The sequence below is a fragment of the Chlorocebus sabaeus genome, chromosome 20 (assembly GCF_047675955.1).
Source record: "Chlorocebus sabaeus isolate Y175 chromosome 20, mChlSab1.0.hap1, whole genome shotgun sequence".
NCBI classification, from domain to species: Eukaryota; Metazoa; Chordata; class Mammalia; order Primates; family Cercopithecidae; genus Chlorocebus; species Chlorocebus sabaeus.
Window position 1 is genome coordinate 59,302,180 of NC_132923.1, and position 24,590 is coordinate 59,326,769.

At 41.0% G+C, this 24,590-nt stretch overlaps 1 protein-coding gene across 2 annotated transcripts in view; it reads right to left on the reverse strand.

Annotated features, from left to right (window-relative positions):
* AK5 (adenylate kinase 5) overlaps positions 1-24,590 on the reverse strand; it is a 287,532-nt gene that overhangs the window by 72,138 nt on the left and 190,804 nt on the right. For both annotated transcript variants that reach the window (XM_007978238.3, XM_007978240.3), the window contains exon 9: positions 2,404-2,446. In XM_007978238.3, coding sequence (XP_007976429.1) covers positions 2,404-2,446 — 43 coding nt within the window. The remainder of the gene's footprint in view (positions 1-2,403; positions 2,447-24,590) is intronic.

The window sequence follows — 24,590 nt, forward strand, 5'->3', positions numbered from 1 at the left end:
AAATAGCATGAATCACAAAGAAAGCTATTTTTAAAAATTACTTTTAAATCATCCTAAGTATCTCAGTTTGGTGTTATTTCATGTTTAAAACATTTGCTAAGCTTCCTTTTAATACAGATGGTTAAAACACAAGTAGAGTATCTGGAAAATAATATTTTTAAACATAGTTTCTGCTTAGAGCAAATAATGTTATTTTCCATTTAAGGTAGTGATATAAAATTTCCTTTTAAAATAAATCTATCTGAGTAACAACAGTTCATATTTTCTGTAGATAACTACTTTTGAAAATTAGATCACTATTCTGACAGTTAGGAAACATTTTTTAGTGAAATTGGGGTAGTTCATTTATATGCACAATACCACATTTTGTAAGAATTCACAATTAGCTGAGTGAAGCCCCAGCTCCACCCGAGAAAGAGAGAGCATGGGGCATGATGAATTGGGTTGGGAACAAAGAGCTGAGAAAGAGCTGGAAACAGAGGATAGAAGTAAGTTTGGGATCGTTGAAACCATATGGTTTCCACAACAAAAAACAAACAAACAAAAAGAATTTTTAAATCAAATCCAGTCTCCTTACAGAATAACCCATGGTGACAGGAAACACTTTATATTGTTTGGAGTTTTCTATTAAAGGCAGATACATTGGTGTTCCTAACATGTGGGACCAGATGGTCAGCTCAGGTTCTCCAGCCTGTGAGTTTATGTTTACGAAGCTGAGGAACTCTGAGTCTATTTGCAATTCGGGAAAATGACCCTGGTTATTATTGTGATTTTTTGGGGTATGATTGTATCCTATTTCAGTTTTCAAAAATAGTTATTTTAAAATTAATGACGGTACATGACATTCATCTAATGTAGTCATTACAAATTAAGTATATAGTTTTTTAATGACATGGGAACATGTTTATATTGTGATAGATACAAAACATTTGGAGATACTTGTATATACATATGCATTCTCAACTATATAAAAATAGATATATAGGCAATGCACTGGAATGAAATGTACCAAAACGTTAACCATGATAATTTATAAGTCATAAGATTTTAAATGGCTCTTATTTTATACCTGAAAAAATTTCTACAGTATGTGTTAATTTTATAACTAGAATAAAAGGGAAAATTTATTAGGCAATCAGTTATCCCCTACCCAGTTGAGACCAAGTTGATTATTTGCACTTAGCTAAGTGACAGCTAAGTTATGGCTCATATATTTGTACCTCTCCTCATGAATCACCATGATGTCACTTGGTGACTGTGATTTTCACATACTGCTCCTGCCATTATCATCAAATGACACTTTACCTACCACCTTGTGCTAATGGATCTATGCAGGATTAGAGCTGGGGTTATTTAAAAAGCCAACTCACTTACTTATATGTGTTTAGAATCAATACTATAAACATATTTCCATGACTTATAACTTTTATTACAGTGTAGAAATGTTAGAAGGTATTTTTACTTAGGACAATTACGAACCTTTTCTTTTTTGGATAGTCCTAAATTCACATAATCATATCTATTTTCAGTTACATGCATAGCTAGTTATGGATGGAATTTTTACTTTTTCCAAGACTTTTTTTTTTTTTTTTTGAGATGTAGTCTCACTCTGTCACCCAGGCTGGAGCACAGTGATGCAACCTTGGCTCACTGAAACCTCATCATCTTGGGTTCAGGCAATTCTCCTGCCTCAGCCTCCTGAATAGCTGGGATTACAGGTGTGCACCACCATGCCTTTCTAAATTGTTTTGTATTTTTAGTAGACACAGGGTTTCACCATATTGGCCAGGCTGGTCTTGAATTCCTGACCTCAAGTGATCCACCTGCCTTGGCCTTCCAAAGTGCTGGGATTACAGGCGTGAGCCACTGCACCCAGCCATTTGCAAAACTTTTAGTATGACAAAAATTACAAAGCAGTATAATCCTGGTGTAGGATAGGTTGGGTCCCAAAGGCACATGTAGAATAGTAACTACCATGCAGGAAAAAGACTTTTGCATTTCAATTATGTTTAAAGAATGTTGAATTAAAGTTTGACAACTGTTTTTACTGCAGGACTTGTGGGAGAGCTTTGGATGCTATTATATACTTGAATCTTCCAGTGGGGACCTGGTGTTAAGCATGTTTCAAAGATATTTCAGTAGAGCATCCTCTTTTCGCTGAGCCTCTCTGGAGTCCTGTTCTCTGGGCAGTTAGGAAATGCATCTCTTAGTAATGCACCCCTTTGGTTCTTTACATGGATGGAGGCAGGAGAGACCCAAAGAGTTCTACTCTTAATCACGCTCCCTGGCTAAGGGAAAAGTGATGCTGTTAATATTTTATCTCTTAAGTTGATGTTTAATTAAAAAGGCATGGTCAAAGTTACTCTTATGACAACTTTGATCTGATCAGTAAGGAAAACTCACCTCCCATGGTGTCCTCTCCAAATACATTTAACTGGTCATCACCCTGTTAAAAAAATCACAATATTAGATAATAATAACAGCAGGTATTGTGCTGAACTCCTTGGCAACACTGGCATACTTGAACTTCCAAACAACTGTAAGAGGGAGGTACTTCCAAACAATTTGATGAGGGACAACATTTTACAGATGAAGACACTGAGAATTCTAAAAGTTAACTTGCCGAAGGTGACAGGGTAGTGAGGGACAGAGCTCAAAATTAAACCTGGTCATCTGTCCTGAGTGCATGCTCTCTTCTTAACCAGTACAGTATCTCACCTTTTTTTTTTTTTTTTTTTTTTTAAGTGCAAAAGCTATCTGTGGACAGGAAGGCTGACTTCAAGAAGACAAAATCCTTTGATATCAGAAGCTTACTAGTAGGTGTGATCACAGCTGTTTTATGAGTAACTCCAGATTTTAAAGCTGGGGTTGGCAATCATTTTTTGTAAAGGGCCGGATAGTAACTATTTTCATCATCATGAGCCACTGTGTCTCCTGTTCTCCTGTAGCAACTACTTTTTTTGTGTGTATGTGAGACATAGTCTCGCCCTGTTGCCCAGGCTGGAGCACAGTGGTGCAATCTCGGCTCACTGCAACCTCCACTTCCTGGGTTCAAACAATTTGGGCCTCAGCCTCCCCAGTAGCTGGGAGTACAGGCATGTGCCACTGTGCTGGGCTAATTTTTGTATTTTTAGTAGAGACAGGGTTTCACCATGTTGGCCAGGCTGGTCTCAAACTCCTGACCTCAAGTGATCTGCCTACCTCGGCCTTTCAAAGTGCTGGGATTATAGACGTGAGCCACCGTGCCCGTCCCCTACAGGGCAACTATTCAGCCATAACTTGCCAATCCCCGAACCAAAGCATGAAATAAAGGAAGTTGGGGTGATCAGTTTTTATTGATGCCTACCTTTAAATTTTTCATTTTATTTTTTAATCAGACAGATGCTCTCTTCCTTATGGAGTAGCCCATGGTGTTTGGAAAAAAATTCAGAAGAAAATTTTATAAAAAGGCACTAGGTGAGAACTCTCACTCTCACCTATGTCTTCATCTGTATCATTTCTCCACTCTGTCACCCCTTATAGGTAACCACTTATACAGATTGTTCTTGCAATACACAAAAATGACTTCTAGATATCCAGGGATACATGTGAACATAAATAGATACTATGATCCATTTCTTATACAAAAGCATTATGCTTTTTTTATATATACATATGTGTTTATAATACTATTCTATAATACATTGCTCCTCCATTTGCTTTTTCTCTGATCAGTGTATCCTGGAGAAATTTCCATATAAGTACAGAATGGTCTCAGTACCAAATAACATCAGTTGCACAGTATTCTATTGTATGTATGGTACCATAATTGCTGTTAATTAGTTCTTTATTGATGGATCAGTTTCCAGTCTCGGACTTTTTTTTTGGAAAAAGTGGCACAGTGAGTAAGTTTGCATAAATATCATTTTATACTGCAGGCTAAATTTTGAGAGAGGGGACCGCATGGTCAAAGAGTAAATGTATTTATAATTTTGATAGAATTTTGCCAAACTGCTCCCCATAGAGGTTGTACCATTTTGAAGGGACAGCCTCTGGCTTGTGCTTTACACCAGCCTCTTGCCTCCTAATTCACTTTGATGCCTGAGTCAGTTAAATGAGGTTGTCTGGTTGTATTAACCCTCTCTTGAGGTAAATTGCCCTCAAAACACTTGATTTAAAGACAGATTCTTGCCATCCTGTTTAGAATATATGCCTTCAGGGAAATTTTACTGCCCATCTCTTAGAGTTGCCTGTGCATTCAGTGCCATTCCAGGTAAGAGAAGAGCTTTTAATGGAGTAGTCATTCAGGGACATATTTACATTAGTGAATTCTCTTCTGTGAATAGAAAAAACATCAGTTATACCTCAACAAGCCTCTCCACCACTTCCCTTGTTGAAATTATCGCAATTCAGAGCTTGGAGTTTAGGGATCCCCTAATCCAACCCTGCCATCCACTCTTCCATTTTATGGATGAGGAAACTGATGTTCAGAGAGGTCATGCGAGGGGCCCATGACCATGCCATCATGTCCTTAGTGAGGTCAGGATGGGATGAGAACCACTTCTTTTACCACTTTGCATGGCTCCTGTGGATTTGGTCTCATCAGTGTAGGGGCATCCCGTCCCCTCTGCTTACCTGGCCAGGCACCCATCCACCAAACTGCTGCTAAGGGCCCACTGCAGTCTGGCTCCCTGCCTCAAGATGGGATGAATCCGTGGTGCAAGCTGGACCCCAGAGCTCACTGTGGTCTCAGGCTGAAGTTAGGATGGAGCCAGGACCACATCCTTGCTTAGCTCTCACCCCTGCCCTATCCGGCTTCTCCTCGGAGGGCTCCCTAATAATGCACTTAGATGAGAATTCTTGTCTCAGGCTCTGCTTCTAGGAGAAAAATATCAATTACTCCTCAAGACAGGGACCTTGAGGAGTTCCCAAATTCTCAGGGAATTTTGGATTTAAGACAGGGACCTATTTGAAGCAATGAATAAGTTTGCCTAAGGTGCAGCTGCATAGAAGAGGCTCAAGAGTATTTCCTGGAAAAGGGCTGCTTAATCTAACTCTGCTTATTGTTTGTCAAACAGCTATTGAATATATCTAGGTAATGTGGAGAGGAAACCATGGAGTCCTCTCCCTCAATTTTTAGTATTATTGTTAGGTGATCAGACTTACACCCACCTTATAGACTGGGCTGTATTAGATCTTTCTTGTATATGGCTATCATGTCTGGGGAGTCTGATCATGGTTAATCTGAATTCCCAAAACAGTGCATCCCACTATAAAAGGGGCCATCTGACCTCTGCCGGGCTTCTTGAGTCTGACCTATTTGTATCCATAGCTCTTATTCACAGCCTTCTATTACACTTGCTCAAATGCTTCACATGAGTCCCAGCTCTATTTTCACTAATTCATCAATAGTGAACAGGTTGCTGGGACATAGATGCGCCTGTCATCAACTCTCACCAGGAATGCGGTGCACTGACATGAAAGCCCAGGTGAATGAGATGTTTGATTGGAGGGTGTAATTTTCCAGGGACTCTCAATAAACCTCATGGTTCCAATGTGAATATTTTGTAAACAAAATTAATCTGGCATCTTATACACACACACACACGCACACACACTCGGGGTGAGTGGGAAACATTTCCGGTTTTGGTGAAAAAGATACCAAACAGCCCCTGTAAGCACTAAATCTTGTTACTTTTCAAATGTTGGGTGTGTTCTGCATGAAAGGCATTAATTTCAGAATGCCACTTGGACAAGGAGGCAAAGGCTATAGCCTTATTCAGGAGACGACTGATAAGGTGTTTATGCCCAGTCACCTTGGAGCTTCCTCTTCAATGAAGCATCACTTGAGAAGACTCAACCCATTAGCCACCATTCTGTGTCTGTGGGTGACTCTTTGTGTTCTGGCCTTTTTCTGTGTTGAGGCTCCATCTAGTCTGCCCTTTGTCACCTTAAGTCTGAATTATGGAGTTAGGCTTTGTGTGCACAATGCGACATAGGTGACTTTCCGTAGTATTAAACTAGGTTTTGAGGTTCATGAAGTGGGATACTAAATCTTCTGAACTGACAGAAAGAGAGAGTATAAATACAGTCACAGATTTGATGTGAATGCCTTTTATGACTCACAAGTATGGGGCCAAGGCACAGCCTGCAATGCTGTGATTAATACGGTTAAGGTGGGAGAAGCTGCAGCAAGCCCATTAACACCAAAAGACAGTTTTAGTCCAGGCGCAGTGGTTCACGCCTGTAAATCCAGCACTTTGGGAGGCCGAGGCGGGTGGATCACCTGAGGTCGGGAGTTCAAGACCAGCCTGATGAACATGGAGAAACCCCATCTCTACTGAAAATACAAAAATTAGCCGGGCATGTGATCCCAGGTACTTGGGAAGCTGAGGCAGGAGAATCCCTTGAACCTGAGAGGCGGAGGTTGCGGTGAGCTGAGATTGTGCCACTGCACTCCAGCCTGGGCAATAAGAGCAAAACTCTGCCTCAAAAAAAAAAAGAGACAATTTCAGGTTGCTACATCATTTTGATGCTATAGATTGGGTAATATATTGGTAATTGATGAGGAGAAATCTAGAATTCTATTGAAGGGACACATTTACAACCTCAAAGTGGGATTAGTGGCTATGGGAAACTGCAGATTTGGATTACAGACTTGCTTTGGTCTCTATCCCTCATCTTCCAGCCAGTCAAGACCCATTAGGAGGGCAAAAGGAACCCGCATTCAAACTTATTTCCCTGTGTAGGTGTGTATGCAAAAAAACTACTTTTGTGAGGCTGGGTTCTGGTACTATCATTTGTACGAAGAGTGGCTAATTGGGGTATGTCTGTGCTTTCCTTTAGGATCAGGGTACCTATCATCACCACCTTAAGATATGCATGCATGTCTAGTCATTCCCATTTCCTTGAATTATTGAATTTTAAATGAGGTAGATCAAAACAGAACAACTTAGTTTCACAGATGGGTTCACCAATTTTAAGAAACTATCTTCTTCAACTGCCTTTGATTACAGCATAGTCACTGCCCCTTGTGACAGAACCAATTTCTGCGGCATTGTCACAGTAGATTGCATTAGTCTGTTTTCACACAGCTGACAAAGACATACCTGAGATTGGGCAACTGACAAAGGAAAGAGGTTTAATGGAGAACTCATGGTCCCACGTGGCTGGGGAACCCTCACAATTATGGCGGAAGGGAAGGAGGAGCAAGTCACCTCTTAAATGGATGGCAGCAGGGAAGGAGAGCTTGTGCAAAGAAACTCCCATTTTTAAAACCATCAGATCTCCTGAGATCCGTTCACTATCATGAGAACAGCACAGGAAAGACCCACCTCCATGATTCAATCATCTCCCACCTGGTCCCTCCCATAACACGTGGGAATTATGGGACAAGATGAGATTTGGGTGGGGACACAGAGTCAGACCATATCACAGATCACCTCATCATAAGAAGCTGACACTGAAATAATGCGTTTCAGCTTGAAAGCCTGTTTGCAGATACGATCTCACTGGACACCCCCTGCAACCTCATGGATGAGGAACCTGTAGTTGAGATTCTGAGGGACCACAGGATGGGGATGTACCTGAGCTTCCCACGGCACAAGAGGTGGGCTGAACTTTGAAGCCAGCTCTCTGACACTAACCTCTGCTTCCTCAGCAGCATCCTCTTACTGCTCTTGGAGACGACAATCATGTATTCAGATATGCCTACTGTCCTTCCTTAAACAGTTTTGGTTTTTAAACATGCTTTTGGAGGCCATAAAATTAAAGTTCTCTTGAGAAGGAGAAGGAAGTAATATGTCATTTTGGGGGTGTCTTCCCAGCTCAGAGTAACTTGTTTGGATTAACCAGCGTGTGTGTTTCATGGTAGCAAAATGTGTATAACTTCAAATGGGATTATGAGAAAGGGGCTTACTTGACATTAAAGTGTTACAGCTAAGAGTAATTTCTTGCTCTAACATTCACAAGTGAATGCTGCAAAAAAAGGAGACTTTGTTTTTCTGACACTGAATACAGATAACTTCAAAATGCAAAAAAAAAAAAAAAAAAAAAAAAAAAAGGATTTAACAGCGATTTCTTGGTCTCTAAGATAATGTAAGGGCAGTCTTCTAATTTTTTCTTACCTCAATGAATACTAACAGAATAACCCAAATTCTGGAAGAATCATGAACCATGAAATGCTAGCATATGAGGATTTTCCTAGATTTCTATTTAAATTGGTCTAGTGACTTCTCTCTGGTTACAGGAAGTAATATCAGGGTGGTGGGGATAGAAGTGGAGCAAAAAAATTTCTTGTAGTTCTTGGAAGGGTTCACTTCACTGAGGGGCAGAATCTTAATAGGATGGAATAATAATTTATAAAAGAACAACCAGGCCAGATGTGGTGGCTCACGTCTGTAATCCCAGCACTTTGGAAGGCCAAGGAGGGAGGATCATTTGAGCCCAGGAGTTTGAGACTAGCCTGGGCAACATAGTGAGACCCTGCTCTACAAAAAATTTAAAAAATTAGCTGGTCATGGTGGTGTGCGCCTGTAGTCCCAGCTACTCAGGAGGCTAAGGCTGGAGGATGACTTGGGCCTAGGAGGTTGAGGCTGCAGTGAGCCATGACTGTACCAGTACACTCTAGCCTCGATGACAGAGTGAGACCCTGTCTCAGAATACACACACACACACACACACACAAAAGAACAATCAAAAATAGATCAGGCTATTTCCCCATCTTTTTACCTGAAAATGAATTTTTTTTGCACTTTCCTTATACCTTTTTTTTTTTCCAAACAGCAAAACATCTTATACATTAAACAATTTTAAAAAATGATTACTGGAACTATTATTTCAGCAGTACTTAGAGTGTTTTCAGCATGTGCAATCTCATCTGATCTCAGAAAAAACTAGGAAGTAGGGAAGTTTGATGTTTCCCATTTTTCAGAGGAGGAAACTGAAGCTCAGAAAGCTTATGCAACTTGTGCAGGTTGCCCTGGTGGGTCGGGCTTCCCGATTCCCCAAGTCCAAGTTCTGCCTTCCTCCGGCTGACCTGGGTGGAGTGAGATGACACATCCGTGTATCAAGTGCAGGATGACAGAGTATGGTGAGCAGGGAGGGGCATCGTTAGAAATGCTCCTGATGTCATACGAATAGAAACGAAGATGGATTCATTTGCTAAAAGTGGAGCTGAAACTGGATTGTGCTTAACCAACGATCTGAAAATGAATTTTACAGGTTTTACTGGTAAACTGTGAATGAAGTTTTGAAATCCGTTGTTACTTCAGCAGGAGAATATTGAAAAATAAAAACATAACTACATTTTATCACCAGGGAGAAGGGAGACTGGTCCTTGAGAAATTTTGAGTGGTTGCAATTCTTTTCTAAAGCATGTTTTCATTTAAAGTAATGGGCAATTTGAAAGAAAAAAAAATATGGGAAGTGGTATGTAATTTAGTTACACCCCAGAATTTATTCCGCAGCAAGTCCCATTTCTCATTCACTGAACTACACAATTGGAGGTCTGCTTGCTGTAAAGTACTTGTATAACTGAGTAAACAGGGTTGAAAAAAATGTGGTGGATGCTAGGCTAACCTTTTTCCAGTTGTATTAAATTGCAGCTTCTCTATATAAACTGCTTTAATGGACCTAGATCTCTAGGAGAAATGGTATTTTTCTTCTCATATGTATAAATTGCAATATTACTGTCTCTAATAAGAAATTTTAAAGAAAAATGTTCTGTTTTTCTCTAAGTTCCTGTTTTCATCATCTCAAATATGTGTTTAACTCAACTCTCTGCCAGAAGATTATGAAACACTTTGATCTTGTCTTCAGATGCCAAATGTGGCACCATTGTTAAGAAAAGCTTTGTTAGGCTGGTGGTTTAAAGGAAGGGGCAAAGTTCCCATTTTAATTTCATATAAAGTTAAAGTTGGCCATAAAGTCACGTCTGACTAGTCTTGCCAAGGAGAGTTATTTGACCTTTACCTCTTTGTTTTCTAATTCCTTGTAAAACAGAAATAAAATGGCAAAGCTGAGCTTCAGTCACTGGGAATTACAGAGCACACTGGCTTGTCTCTTACTTTTGTTAGGTACCATATATATATAAAGGCTCCATATAGAGCTATACAGATACATAAATATACACACACACACACACACACATATATATATATATATTTGCCCTGAGCTTGTTTACATTCTGCCCCTTCTTCTACCTCCCCTCCTCCCTGAGCCTTTGGCAGTCACTTTACCCTCACCAAACTCCGCATGGATAATCCATTTGGCTCAGAGCATGTGTGAGTGGTAAGAACAGCAACAAGAGCATTTGCTATATGCCAGGGACAGCACTAAGCACTTTACATAGATGATCTCATTTAATTGTATTGCTACTTAACTGCGTATGTGTAGAATTTGCCTTTCCAAAATCCTTCTCAAAGATGGGGCTTTTATCTTTTTGCACCCAAATGACTAACAGAGATGTGCTAAGTAAAGATTTGTAAATGATGAATATAAGAAGACACAGTTTCTTTTTTCAAAATACAGTAAAAATAGTGATAGAGAATATACAATCAGTAGATTTCTCCAGAAGGAAGAAGGGCGGAAGTAGTATCAGTGCATAGGCATTTAGAAAGGTCTAAATGTTTAAGGTCTGTAGCCGTCCAATCCTGGAAGGGTGGATTTGAAGATCCCAGCACCAGAGGTGTTCAAGTGGAGGCAGAGTAACTATCTGGCAGTCAAGAGATTCTTAGACTGTGTAGGAGGTTAGATTAGGTGCTGTCTAAAGAAGCTTCTGAGGCTGGGCGTGGTGGCTCATGCCTGTAATCCCAGTACTTTGAGAGGCTGAGGTGGGAGGATAGCTTGAGGCCAGGAATTTGAGGCTGCAATGAGCTGTGATCACACCACTGCACTCCAGCCTGGGCAACAGAGTGAGACCGTGTCTCAAACAAAACAAAACAAATGAAACACTCCCCGCCCTGACAACAACAACAAAAAAACCCAATGCTGAGATTCTACTGCTCATGCAACAATTCAACCAGTATTTATTGAGTTCTGTGGTAGACAGAATATTCCTCTCACCCCCACCAAAGATGTCCATGTCCTAATACTTGGAACTTGTGAGTATGTTACCTTACATGGCCAAAGGGATTTTGCAGATGTGGATAAGTTAAGGATCCTGAGATGGGGAGATCATCCTGGATGATCTGGGTGGGCTCAATGCAATCACAAAGGTCCTTCTAAGAAAGAGTCAAGAGGGTCAGAGTCAGAGGAGAGGTGGTGATAGAAGCAGAGGTGAGAATGATGCCACTGATGGAAGAAGTCACAAGCCAAGGGATGTGGGCAACTAGAATCTGAAAAACACAGGGAAATGGATTTCCCCCTAGAGCCTCCAGAAGAATTGCAATCTTGCTGACACCTTGATTTTAGCCCAGTGAAAATTATTTTGGACTCCTGACTTCCAGAACTGTAAGATCTTAAATGTGTGCTCTTCTATCCACCAAGTTTATGGCAATCTGCTATGGCGATGATAGGAAATCCATACAAACTTCTGCTATTTGCTAGGAACTGTTCCAGGTGCTGGGAATGGAATGGGGAGGAGTCAGTTTTGAGTCGCTGAGTATATTAGGTACTTGAGTGTGTGCCAAAATCAAGATTTGCAAATGATTTTATCCATGGAAGCTTTTGGTCAAACAAAATCTCACAGGGAAGTGTAACATCTAAGACTGATATGAATGGGGCTACTATTGGGGAAGGTGGAATGGGTGGCTCCAGAGTCCTTTCTTCCTCCTCCCTCAGTGACCTCTTTGGCAGACACTATTAGATGCCTAGTCTTCCTCAGTCTTCCTTTTTTTTTTTTTTTTTGAAACAGAGTCTCACTCTGTCACCCAGGCTAGAGTGCAGTGACATCATCTCAGCTTGCTGCAACCTCTGCTACCTGGAGTTAAGTGATTCTCTCACCTCAGCCTCCTCAGTAGCTGGAACCACAGGTGTGTGCCACCATACCCAGCCTTTTAAAACACTTTTTAATTTTTAGTAGAGATGGTGTTTTATCATGTTGTCCAGGCTGTTCTTGAACTCCTGAGCTCAAGTGATCCACCTGCCTTGGCCTCCTAAAGTCCTGGGATTACAGGAGTGAGCCACTGTGCCCGGCTCTTCCTCTCTCTTCTTTTCTTGCAGGTAGAGCCCACTTCTCTTTTTGGATGCAGAAAATGCCACATCCTTGCATTTCCATCCTCCCTTGCATTATGGGCATGGGTCTGTGACCAAATCAGGGCCAACAGAATGTGAAAAGCAATATTTTGGGGGACTTTGGGAGAAAGATGTTTTCTCTATTAAAAAAGAGAGACACACATGGGAGAATCAGCCTCACTCTCCCATTCTGGTTTTACAAGTGGTTGTGTGAGATGCCATGTTTGGATCCACCACTGCCACCCTGCAACCACAAAAGGAGGCATCCCTAGGCGTTAAGGAGGGCAGATGGAAATAGGGAAACTGCCTGGGCCCCATGTGACCTTGTGTCTCTGCTGGACCAACTCTGGGGTCATCTACCTTTAAAATGTGGGTAAGGAAGAAAATAACATTTTTAATTGTTTATGACAATTTTAGCTAGGTTACTTGCAGGTGGCAGGCAGCAAGTTCGCTGAATCCTGCTTAACTTACGCACAATTGCAAAATCCTTTCTTGGGTGAATACTGGTATGAGTATATAGAATTTCATTTTGGCCTACATTTAAAAGGTACTTATCATTAATCTAATAAATAAGTTATTAAGGGTTAAGAATATTTGGAATCCATAACCTGAGCTCAGCATGTTTGTAGAGCTTTGGAGAACTCCAATTCAGCATTTTCTTAAGAATCTGGCTGCTGTACAAGGCTGACAATGTTCAATGCTCCTACAGAATATGTACACGTACTGAAACTGGCAATCTTAACAGTTTTCAGGAAGGATGCATTTTGCTGCTATTCTTGCTTTTTCATTATTAATTATGATGACTTTATCTTCATTACTACCAATGTAATTTGCTGTGGGCTTTTAATGCCACCTTATGTGGCATTCCATACGTCCTTTGGCACTCCAATGACAGATACTTCCTTTGCATTGGCCATCTTTGGGGATAGGCTTTAAGATCCACAAGTTCTATGGTTTCTAGATGAAACTCTATACTACTCCAGTTGCAGAAGATAGGTCTCTAACCAGCCCCAATATGCTAGTTTAATAAAGGTCAGTACTACTGCAGTGGGGAAAAGTATGAAGAGGTGAAGTAAGTGGGCAGTAGAAACAATTCAGAAAGCATGTCAGTGCACTCTAAACCCTGAATGAATGTTTCTATCATCATACTATACTGGTTATAATAACAATAACTATATTTACTTTGTATTATTTAATTTGCTTACCACAGCAGCCAACTGAAGGAGGTATTATCATCCCCATTTTACAGATCTAAAGCTGTGTCTTAGGGCTTAGGGGATGTGCCTCAATCATAGAGCTACAAAGTGTGTGAGATAGAGTTTGAATTCAGGTCTGCTTGATTCCAAAGTCTGGGCACCAACTTTAAAAAATATGTCTTCTAGGCCAAGTGCTGTGGCTCACGCCTGTAATCCCAGCACTTTGGGAGGCTGAGGTGGGCGGATCACGAGGTCAGGAGATTGAGACCATCCTGGCTAACATGGTAAAACCCCGTCTCTACTATAAATACAAAAAAATTAGCCAGGCGTGGTGGCACACGCCTGTAGTCCCAGGTACTCGGGAGGCTGAGGCAGGAGAATCGCTTGAACCTGGGAGGCAGAGGTTGCAGTGAGCCAAGATCATGCCACTGCACTCCAGCCTGGGCCACAGAGTGAGACTGTCTCAAAAAAAAATATATATCTGTTTATAATATAGATATATATATCTTCTAAATGTGCCATTAAAATAAGAAAATTCAAAATCATGAAGACAAATTATGGGGACTGGGTTGCGTTTGCGGTCATAAGGTGATTTTTACCTATAAATTCAAAACTGTGTTGGAATTACCACATAAGACTAAACTATTTGTCAAACAAATATTTTCTATTGAACACAGTTTTTAACCTGTGAATATCGATCTACAAAGACACTTAAATAAAATTTCCAGTCCTGTGCCTCCAATTTATTTTGTCTTGATTATTCTTACATGCAGTACATGCTCAAGGGTTGCTGGTAAAGAGATGTGTTCTTACTAATATTATTATTATTATTATTATTATTTGAGTGAGGGTCTCACTCTGTCATCCAGGCTGGAGTGCAGTGGCATCATCTCAGCTCACTGTAATCTCTGCCTCCCCAGGCTCAAGTGATCTTCCCACCTCAGCCATCTGAGTAGCTGGGATTACAGGCACTTACCACCATGCCTGGCTGATTTTTGTATTTTTTGTGGAGACAGGATTTTGCCGGGTTGTCCAGGCTGGTCTCAAACTCCTGAGCTCAAGTGATCCTCCTGCCTTGGCTTCACTAAGTGCTGGGACTACAGGTGTGAGCCACTGCGCCTGGCCAGGGATGCATTATTTATTGAGCTCCTGACAAGTAGTGCAACAGATGCTTTTGTAGCTCTCATTATTCTCATGCTAACACTACAAGGTAAGCTTCATTATCCTTTATCTGTAAGTGAGAAAATTAAGACTATGAGTATTTTACTTCATAGTTTTAACTCCCTTAAGGAGAGGAAAAAGGCATATTGGAAGTTACAAAACATTCCAATGTTTGTCCTTTCCTGCACCATTGTACCAAACTGCCTATGGCAGATCAATGATAACTGTAGCCTCAGATGTTCACTTTTCCCTGCATTCGTGCCTCCTACAATGTCACTTTGTAGATCCTCACATCCAGAAGTGATTATTTTCCCCCCACCCTTTAACCTGTGCCAGTCTTGTTACTTGCTGTTCAGTCAATAGAATGAGGAAGAGGTTACAGTCCAAGGCTATGCTTCAAGCATCTTGCATGCTTCCATTTCCTCCCTTAGGCTCCTGCCACTGCCACGAGGACATGAGAATGAGGGACCATATGGAGCAGAGTTTGGGTCATCCCAGCTGAGGCCATCCCAGATCAGCAAGGCTCTGGCTGACCCAGCGGCTGACCACATGGATTAGTTAGGGTTCTATAAAGATACAGAACCTGTTGTTTATTTATGTCGCTGTCTATAGCTATGAGATTTATTGCAAGAAATTGGCTTACACAATTGTAGGGGCTGGTTAGGCAAGTCTGAAATCCATAGGGCAGGTGGGCAGGCTGGAAACTCTTGGGCAAGAGCTCTCACTGCAGGCCATAGGCAGAATTCCTTCTTCCTCTGGGAAACCTCAATCTTGTTCTAAAGACTTTTCAATGAATTGGATGAGGCTCACCCAGGTTACTGAGGAATTCTCCTTTACTTAAAGTCAACTGATTGTAGATGTTAATCAAATCTACAAAACACCTTCACAGCAACACTTAGATTAGTATTTGATTAAATAACTGGGTACAATAGCTTAGCAAAGTTGACACACAAAACTGTCCATCCCACCGCAGACGTGTAAGTGAGCTGAGATCAACTGAGCCCAGTCTAGATCAGTGGAACTGCTCAGCCAACCCTCCTTCCCTCCAAAAGCAACCAAGAGGAATAATAAATGGATGTTGTTTTAAGCCACTAAGATCTAGGCAGTGACACAGCAACAGCTAACTGAATATGCAGCACTTCTTACTTTGAAACAATATTTGAAAATCCTTTAGCCCAAGGACTTTTACCCTTTCTATTTTGGCTCTCTGCTATAATTTCCCCAAAATAATGCAAAAGACAGCTATCAGGTTGGTTTCTTGAGTGACCTAGCCTAGCTCTGTGCCTCCTGGAAACGTGTTGAACTCAAAAGCCAGACTTTATAGCTCCTGTTTGTCTTAAAAATCTCAGTACTAAGCTCCAAAGCAGGTAAAGAGAAACATTTTACTATCTTTTGAAAAGCCTTTAGCAAAGAGTATCTGAGGACTATTTAAAGACATGGTGACATCATCTGGAAAAGCACACATTCAACCAAGTACCAAACACAAATAGATGGAGGAGCCAAGGAAACCAGCCTGCTCTTTTCTACTTCTGAAAGTCCTTCATATATAATGTGGTACAGAAAAAAAAGAAAACTGCCAAAAGCAGAAATGAAAGAGGCTCAGGTCAGAAAAGCAAGCATGAGAGTTAACTCTTAAAAGCTGGGAAATTCAAAATCCAGGGCTGGACCCTTGCCACTGAATGAAGGCAGCCCTTTCCTGGGACCTGAAGCCATAGGCCTGCCTCTGGGGCATGGCTGCCAGGTACAGCTCTACAGTTGTGCACTGCACAAATATTCCTGGCTAAGGAGCTGAGTAGGGACTGAATCCAGTCACCAACCTGTGTGTCTCACTGATGTGTCTGCCAAGAGGGGCATCTTTTTCTAATTTGCACAAAAGCACCATATGGGCTAGCAGTGGCCTGACTTGAGGTGAAGGCTTATCAATTTTTTCCATATTAAATATTAAGGAAAGAGTACAGGGAAAAGAAGCAAAGCAGAGTTTCACTGCTTTTGCAAATGCCACTTCAATGGTGTCAGTCAGACACTGCAACCACGTCTCCCACCCCCCGTCAAGAGCTCAAATAAACATGCCTCCATTTATAAGCCAAGGGGCTTGATGTACTAAAGTGGCCTCAGGCCAGTCCTCTAAGACCCCCTTTGACCCTACCCCAGCACTTAAGCGCCCCCCCGTAAACATTCTGGAGCTGCTGCTGCTGGTCTTGGCCTTCGCTGACTCATAATAGAGGAACCATTCCTTTCCTGTGCTTACATGATGATACTGTTGCAAGCACCGGGTGAGGGATGATGAGGAAGGGATGATGTAAGTGCAGGGCAGACTGACTGCTTCTGAAACCAGTCCACCTTGAGAGAGGACAGGGCTGGTCCTCCCAGACATACTGTATGAATTCAGAGCAGCCTCCTCCCCTTCTTCCCCTGAGGCTGTAAAGACCCAAAACTTTAAAGGACAGTGGGAATATTTCATAGGCTGGAATCAACACTTATCATCAATGCCTCTCCATGGCTTTTCTTTCTGTGTACTAAAATCAAAGAATTAAAAGCCTTAAAGAGGAGTAAATACAGAGGAGATTATGCCATGGGTTTGACACATTAGTATATATTTTAGAAAAATATCAGGTACGAAATTACCATATGAGAACTAAGTAGACTATAAAATAACTGTTTTATGCTCCAAACAGTTTTTACCTTTGAACATCAGCTTCACAAAAGCACATTTCTAAATCATCAGCCTTGGGTTTCTGAAGTGTTTTCCCTGTTCTTTTTTTTACTTATTACCGAGCAGCAGGCTCTGCACAGAACAGTAGTCTGTGGGGTGGAAAGTGAACTTCTCATTGTTGTGAATGTGTTCATTGTTGTGAGTCTGTTCACAGAAATCCTGTGGAGGAGAAATCAGGAGCGTCTACCTTACAAGGAAAGAAAGGGAGGCTAGGGGGAGGAGAGACACAAGGTCCAGTGTCTCACCCCTGGTATGTAAAAGAGCTGATACCCTGACCCAGGGGATTGAACTCCAAAGACTCCATGCATTTTTCCCTATCCATGAATGAATAAATGAGGCAATTTGATATGATTTTCTATGCAGGAGTATGTTACAATTCAGGGAGAGTTACAACTTGACGCATGTTCACATCTAAGTTAATGTGGTCCCATAGAAGCTACTGTATTTTCTTTACATTTCAGTGTCTTGCATTTATATGTTGCTTTACACATGGAAAATATTTTCATTTCTACTACCTGTAATGCAGTGTGGTATGTTGGCAAAAGCACTAGATCCCTACCCTGGGTGCTATGGTTTGAATGTTTTGGTCCCCTCCAAAACTAATGTGTTGAAAACGGAATCCCCAGTGCAACAGTGTTAGAAGGTGGGGACCACTGGGAGGTGTTCAGATCATGAGGGCAGAGTCCTCTTAAAAAGGGCTTGTGGATGTGGGCTCTCTGCTGCCCTTCTGTGTTCCAACATGTGAGGATGTAGCAAAAAGGCCCTCACCAGATGCTGGCACCTTGATCTTGGTTTCCAGACTCCAGAACTGTGAGGATTAAATTTTCGTTTTTTATAAATCACCTAGTCTGTGACATTTTGTTGCAGCAGCACAAAATGGGCTAAGTCACTAGGTTTGGGCCAAATTCTGCTGTGCACTCTAGTTAACATCAATGAGGTCTTTATTCATTTTCGAGGGCATGATCTGTCTGGATCTGTCAGGTACTGTGCCCAGGATGGGGGTGCAATGGCAGGTTAACAAACATGGTCCCTCTCCTCATGAAGTCTGGTATCTAGCAAACTGATATTAGGTAATGATATAAGTAAATGTATGTTAAACATGGATACATATGAAGTATACAGTTCTAGGATAATTGAAACAGGAGCTCTGATCTGGATTGGGCTGAGGAGTAGACTCCAAGTTGGGCAAGTAGGGGAGGGAAGGAAAAGGAAGGGTGGATGGGTGGGGAGTGAGAAACGTCCCAGGAAGAGCACCAGCCGATGCAAAGAGCTGCAGGAAGAGCAGCACACGTCTTAGAGAAGCCGAAAGCAAGCCAGTCAGGCTGGGATTCAGAGAGCTGGGAGGACAGTGCATAGAGGAATCCAGCAGAGCCTCACGGGCCATGGTGAGGGAGTCAGGTTTTATCCCAGAAGCAACAAGAAGTAAGATATCAGAGGGCTGGGAGCTGGGAAGTGGCGTGATCAGTTTTGTGCTTTTTAATAAAGATCACTCTAAATTCTGTGTAAAGCATGGCCTGGAGGTTTTCCTTCCATCTCAAGTGGGAAGAACGATGTTCACTCCAGAGGGTGGCTACTAAGGGGAAACGAGAGGATCGTGAGCATTTTGTAAATTCTTGTAGAAGTGCAAGATGTTATTATTATATCATTTGTTTCTTAGTACAGTCAAGGCAGGAACTATTATTCATATTTGCAGAAAAGTCATATTGCTTGTTTAAAGTTATAAAGGAAGTTTGGGGTCACATCCAGTGCTAGAACCCACCCACTACTCTCACTTACTCTTCTGATACAGGCTCCACTCCACCACCTTAGAATTCTGTCTAAGCATCGGTGTAAGCAAACATGATCAAAGAGCATTCTGAGGGGAACATTTAAGGTACATGTGTTCCCAACCACGAACGACAACTCTAGCATTCAGCCCGGTATGCGGCAGGTGAATTCGACGTCCCGGTTAAGATGCAAAGCAAGGAAATGCAAAGTCCTAGGAAAGCTTTGGGGAAAATACCTCATCAAGCATATTACTTTTTGTTTTCTTTTTAAAGAATGTTGAGCTCAAGAGAAACTGTAGTATATTTATTTCTTTTTTTCTCCACTTAATTGAGCAGTTGCCATGGTAACTTAAGAACAGACTACTCATTACCTTCAATGAATTACAGCTACACATTTTTCATCTGCTGAACGTTGCAGTGAACTTTTTAAAAAGGTAATCTTGAGTATTGCTTTTTTCCCTGGCCTGGCATCAGCATTATCTCTTTATGGGACCCTGAAGTGGCAGCACCTCCATTTCATGAATGAGAAAACTATATCCCAGGAAGAGAGGGTTTGGACATTTCATCAGGATTCAAACCTTCCGCCAGCTAACAGTATTTAAGCAGTGTGCAGAGCAGGAGGGCAAGCACAGTGAGAAGCAGAGAAGCAAAGGGAAGAGGCTGCTTCCTCTTTCCAAGAGCAACCACTAAGTTAGCACCCAGGTTCCTGGCAAAGAGTTCCCAGAGTCTGCCATCAGAATTTAATTCCGGAATTAGATAACAGGTACTGGATATTCGCTCCTGGATATTCGCTCTCCCTTGTTCTCCTAAATCTCTCTCTCCTCTCATTATTCCCCCTGCTTCTCCCCTGGCTGCACCTCCATCATCTCTTTCGCCCTAATAATTTAAATGCCCTCCTGACTAGCATCCCTGAAACCAGTCTCTCCACTTCAGTCCATTATCCACATGGGTGGCAATGTTATGTTTCCATGTTATCGCTCTGCTCCAAGGCTGCCAGGGACTTTACACCACTATAGTATGCAAAGTTCTTTCTGATCTGGGCCAGCCTATCCCGTAGGCTTATCTTTGCCACTGATGAGCCCATACATCCTCCCAGCTGCCCCTCAATATGCCCTGTCATCTGTTCAGCCTGTCATCTTCACCTAGAATGACCTGCCTAGCTACCTACCCAACTCATCTGATTAAAAGGCTCATTTTAAGACTGAACTCAAGTCACTCTTCTTCCCTCATTGGAACCAATCTCCCCTCCAATGTGTTCACTGAGCATGTAACATCTCTGTAACCGTGCACATCACATCGTACTGAGACAGCCAGGTGGGAGGAGGTCCCCGTAAAAATTCCAACCGGCCTGTGCAGTGGGGTGGAGCCTCGGGAAGTTGGCACCTGTTGCAGCAGGAAGGAGCCTGGCCTCTCTTCTTCCTGTGTGGAACCTGGGATTCAATGTGCCACGTGGAAAGCACTCTAGCAGGGGACTCTGGCCTTGAGAGAGTCCCTGTTTCCCCCTTTTCTTCCTTTTCACCGATTAAAACTATCTTACTATTCAAATTGTCTGTAAGCTTGAATTTTTATGGTTGTGGGACAAAGGATCTCATCTTTAGCTGAACTACGCAGAAGTCCTACAACAATACTCTGTCCTATGTCAGAGTTAGTTGTGTATTTTATTCAACTTTTCATCTTTCATAGTACCTTGAACGTAGAAGGCAGAGTAAGTGGCTCCTTCCTCATTAACCCATGGCACTTTTATAATTCTCAATATACTGGACACCCATTGGACTCTACTTAGCATCCCTCCTGCCCCTATAATGTGAGCCTGACTGCAGGTGATTGAATGAGGAGTGTACCTGAACCAAGCTTGGACAATGAGCATCCTTCCCCAGGAATTTAGACTGAAAGAGACTGACCTCCCTGCTGGTTGTACCAGTTGGTAGATGCTTTTACTATGTAACTAGGGGAAGAAACAGGCCCATAATAAGGGAAAAATAGAGGGAAACAGACTCACAACGGAGGGAAATTCTTAAAGACCTTTCCACACTCAGTTCCACACTGTTCTTAGGGTTCAGATGCATTCTTTCTTGGATTTTTGAGAGGTTTCCAAAGGTTTACAATAAATTTACCTTTTTTTTTCCTTTTGAAGCTAAACAGGTTTTTGTGTCTTACAACCTAAAGGATCTTAATCAAGACATTCACATAGTGAGGGAATGTTTTTAAATTGCCTATCTTTCCCAAGAGACAGACCTTTGAAAGCAAGGACTAGGTGAATCTTGATTAAGTTTTGCAACCCCAGAATCCGGCATAGTGCCTGACATTTAGTAGATGTTCAACATGTGTTTGTTGAATTGACACGTTAACATTTTCTTGAGTTAAGTGAGAGGTACAAAAACCATAAAGCTCTCAATCAATGTGAACCAAGCTGATCATGATCAGACGAACTGTGCTGAGTTCTGACCCCTCACTTACTCCTCCCCGGAGAGGGAGAGACTGAGGACTTCTCAACTGTTCAGAAGTCAGGCAAGGAGGAGCTGGGGTGCTTGTTATTGGGCCCTCCTTAAACATTAGGAGAGAAGAAGGTCCCCCGCCTCCCATGTCTATAAGTTCTGTAATTCATTTGTAATGGTTCATTAATCCATGCCCAAGTAATCCACGTTTATGAGAATCCCATTAGGATCTAGATTCTTTGCACATCATAAAAAGAAAGATTTGGTACTAAATTGCAAATAAGGCAGCAGGAGCATAATCAAGCTAGTCATAATAAACTAGAATAAATTTTAAGATAACTTTAAGGATTGCAGAGCTTCTACATTATGCAGAATTGAGACAAATTATTCTCTCCAGTAAAGCAGGGTTCAAGTTATCAGTAATAATTATCTTCTCAGCTATCTCAATGGTATTTTCAACAAACTCAGTTTCATTGTTTTAAAGTATAAGGAACAGTACCACTGTATTTATTGATTATAATTCTGAAATTGAGGCTTAGGAAGCCCAGAAAATACCCAAATTATTGTATTTTTCCTACTTTTATGCAGCTATTAAAAATGATAGTGAGAAAGCATATGTATTAATAATGAAAGAGATTCATAACGTATTATGTGAATAGACAGGTAACTAAATAGTGGATACACTGTGATCCCATTTTTATAAAAATGTATATATATACACAAGAATTTATAATAAAAATTAAGATATTAGCATATTTAATATCTTAAATATGAGTGCATGGTTATAGATGCTTTTCCTTTTAAATATCTATATTTTATAATATTTATAAAATGAATATGTATTGCTCAAGTAAAAAAAATTTTAAATGGAAAATTCAGGACTCACATACAAATCATCCATTCATCTGCCCATTCATCTATCCATCAATCCATCAATCCATCCATCCATCCAACAAATATTTGTTAAGCATCCACAACATGCCAGGCCCAGCCCCACTAGATCAAGGCAGTGAAAGGGTTCCTTGGCCTGATCACTTTCTTGTGTGGAAGTTGTAATGCTAAAAGTTTATGGTGTGTATAATACACACCATTGACTCTCCTGTCTATGAATTTTGAGTAGGATAAGAGCTTGTGGAAAAATAGGAAATATTTTTAGAAAGCATAAAGTCAGAAATGTTTTTCTAAAGACTACTATTTATCTTTCTATAAAGAAAGCTTTTCATTCTTCAAATAATGTTCCTAGAACACTTTTTTTAAATTGACAGATACAATTGTATGTATTTATCACACACATTTTGGAGTATATATACATTGTGAAATGGTTAAATCTAGCTAATTAACAAATACATCACATAGTTATAATTTTTGTGGTGAGAACACTTAACATCCACTTTCTTTGCATTTTTCAAGAATACAATATATCTTTGCTAACTATAGTCACTATGCATACAATAGATTTCTTTCTTTTTTTTTTTTTTTTTTTGAGACAGAGTCTCGCCCTGTTGCCCAGGCTGGAGTGGAATGGCGCGATCTCTGCTCACTGCAACCTCTGCCCCCTGGGTTCAAGCGATTCTCCTGCCTCAGCCTCCTGAGTAGCTGGGATTACAGGCATGCACCACCATGCCCCACTAATTTTTCTATTTTTAGTAGAGACGGGGTTTCACCATGTTGGCCAGGGTGGTCTTGATCTCTTGACCTCATGATCCACCCACCTCGGCCTCCCAAAGTGCTGGTATTACAGGCATAAGCCACTGTGCCCGGGCACAATAGATTTCTTGAATGTATTCTTCCTATCTATCTGTAATTATGTAGGCTTTGACTGACATCTCCCCATTTCCCCCTCCCCACTAACCATCCCAGTCACTGGTAACAACATTTTATTTTCTATTTCTATGAGATCAACTTTTAAAAATTCCACATGCAGGCTGGGTGTGGTGGCTCACACCTGTAATCCCAGCACTTTGGGAGGCTGAGGCAAGTGGATCACTTGAGGTCAGAAGTGCAAGACTAGCTTGGCCAATATAGTAAAACACTGTCTCTACTAAAAATACAAAAATTAGCCAGGCATGATGGTATGTACCTGTAATCCTGGCTACCTGGGAGGCTGAGGCATGAGAATAGCTTGAATCCAGGAGGCAGAAGTTGCAGTGAGTCAAGATTGCATCACTGCACTCCAGCCTGGGTGACAGGGTGAGACTCCATCTCAAAAAAAAAAAAAAAAAAAAAAAAAAAAAAAAAAAAAAAATTCCACATAAAATGAAATAATGCGGTGTTTGTCTTTCTGTGTCTGGATTATTTCATTTAAGATAATGTCCTCCAGGTTCATCCATATTGCTGCAAATAGCAGGATTTAGTTCTTTTTTATGGCTGAATAGTATTTCATTGGGTATGCATACAGCATTTTGATTGTCCTTCTGAATCATTTTAAATGAAGTTGAAATATAGAGCATTCTCAGGACAGGCAAATTAACTTCTAAAAGACAGGAGAGATTATATTTCTTTTATTTTTACTGGAGCCAATGTCTATGAACAAACAAATGCATGTTCTAATTTTAATTTGGATTCAATACCAGATCTGTTTGAAGGAGGAAGGAGTGTGCTTATGTACAAATATCCATTCTTTCTTTGTCTTGCTTTGTATATTTCCTGTGACATTTGCTACTATTCTAAATGCTCTTCATTTGATTAATCTTTTGCAAGGAAGTTAGCAATAACATAATCTCTTATCTACACCTTTGCTTAATTTGTGACTATGGTGACCCATTCTGTGAGGTCTGAATCACTTTATCAGCGTCGATTGGACACGGTTCTGTGTTTTAAAATGCTCTTTATTTTTGTCTCGATACCTCAGTGACTCCTTTATTAATGAAATTTGTATTCTTGTGCAAGTTCCGGAAGTGTGTCGTATCTCTGAGATACCAGATGTACTTTGAGCCTGAAGTGATTGTTCTGCTCATTAAGACCATAAGATCTAGAGCCTTGACAGGTTTCACTGAATGGCAGTGCTTCTTCTTGGTACTTGCATTATACTAGATTAAAGTTTATAAATTTCATTTCTTTACAATATTATAAAATGTATTTTAATGATTCAGAAGTCACAGTTAAGCAACTGTTTTCTAGTTCAAGAAACTCTAGAAAAACATACACAGTATTTCTTCTTCCTGCT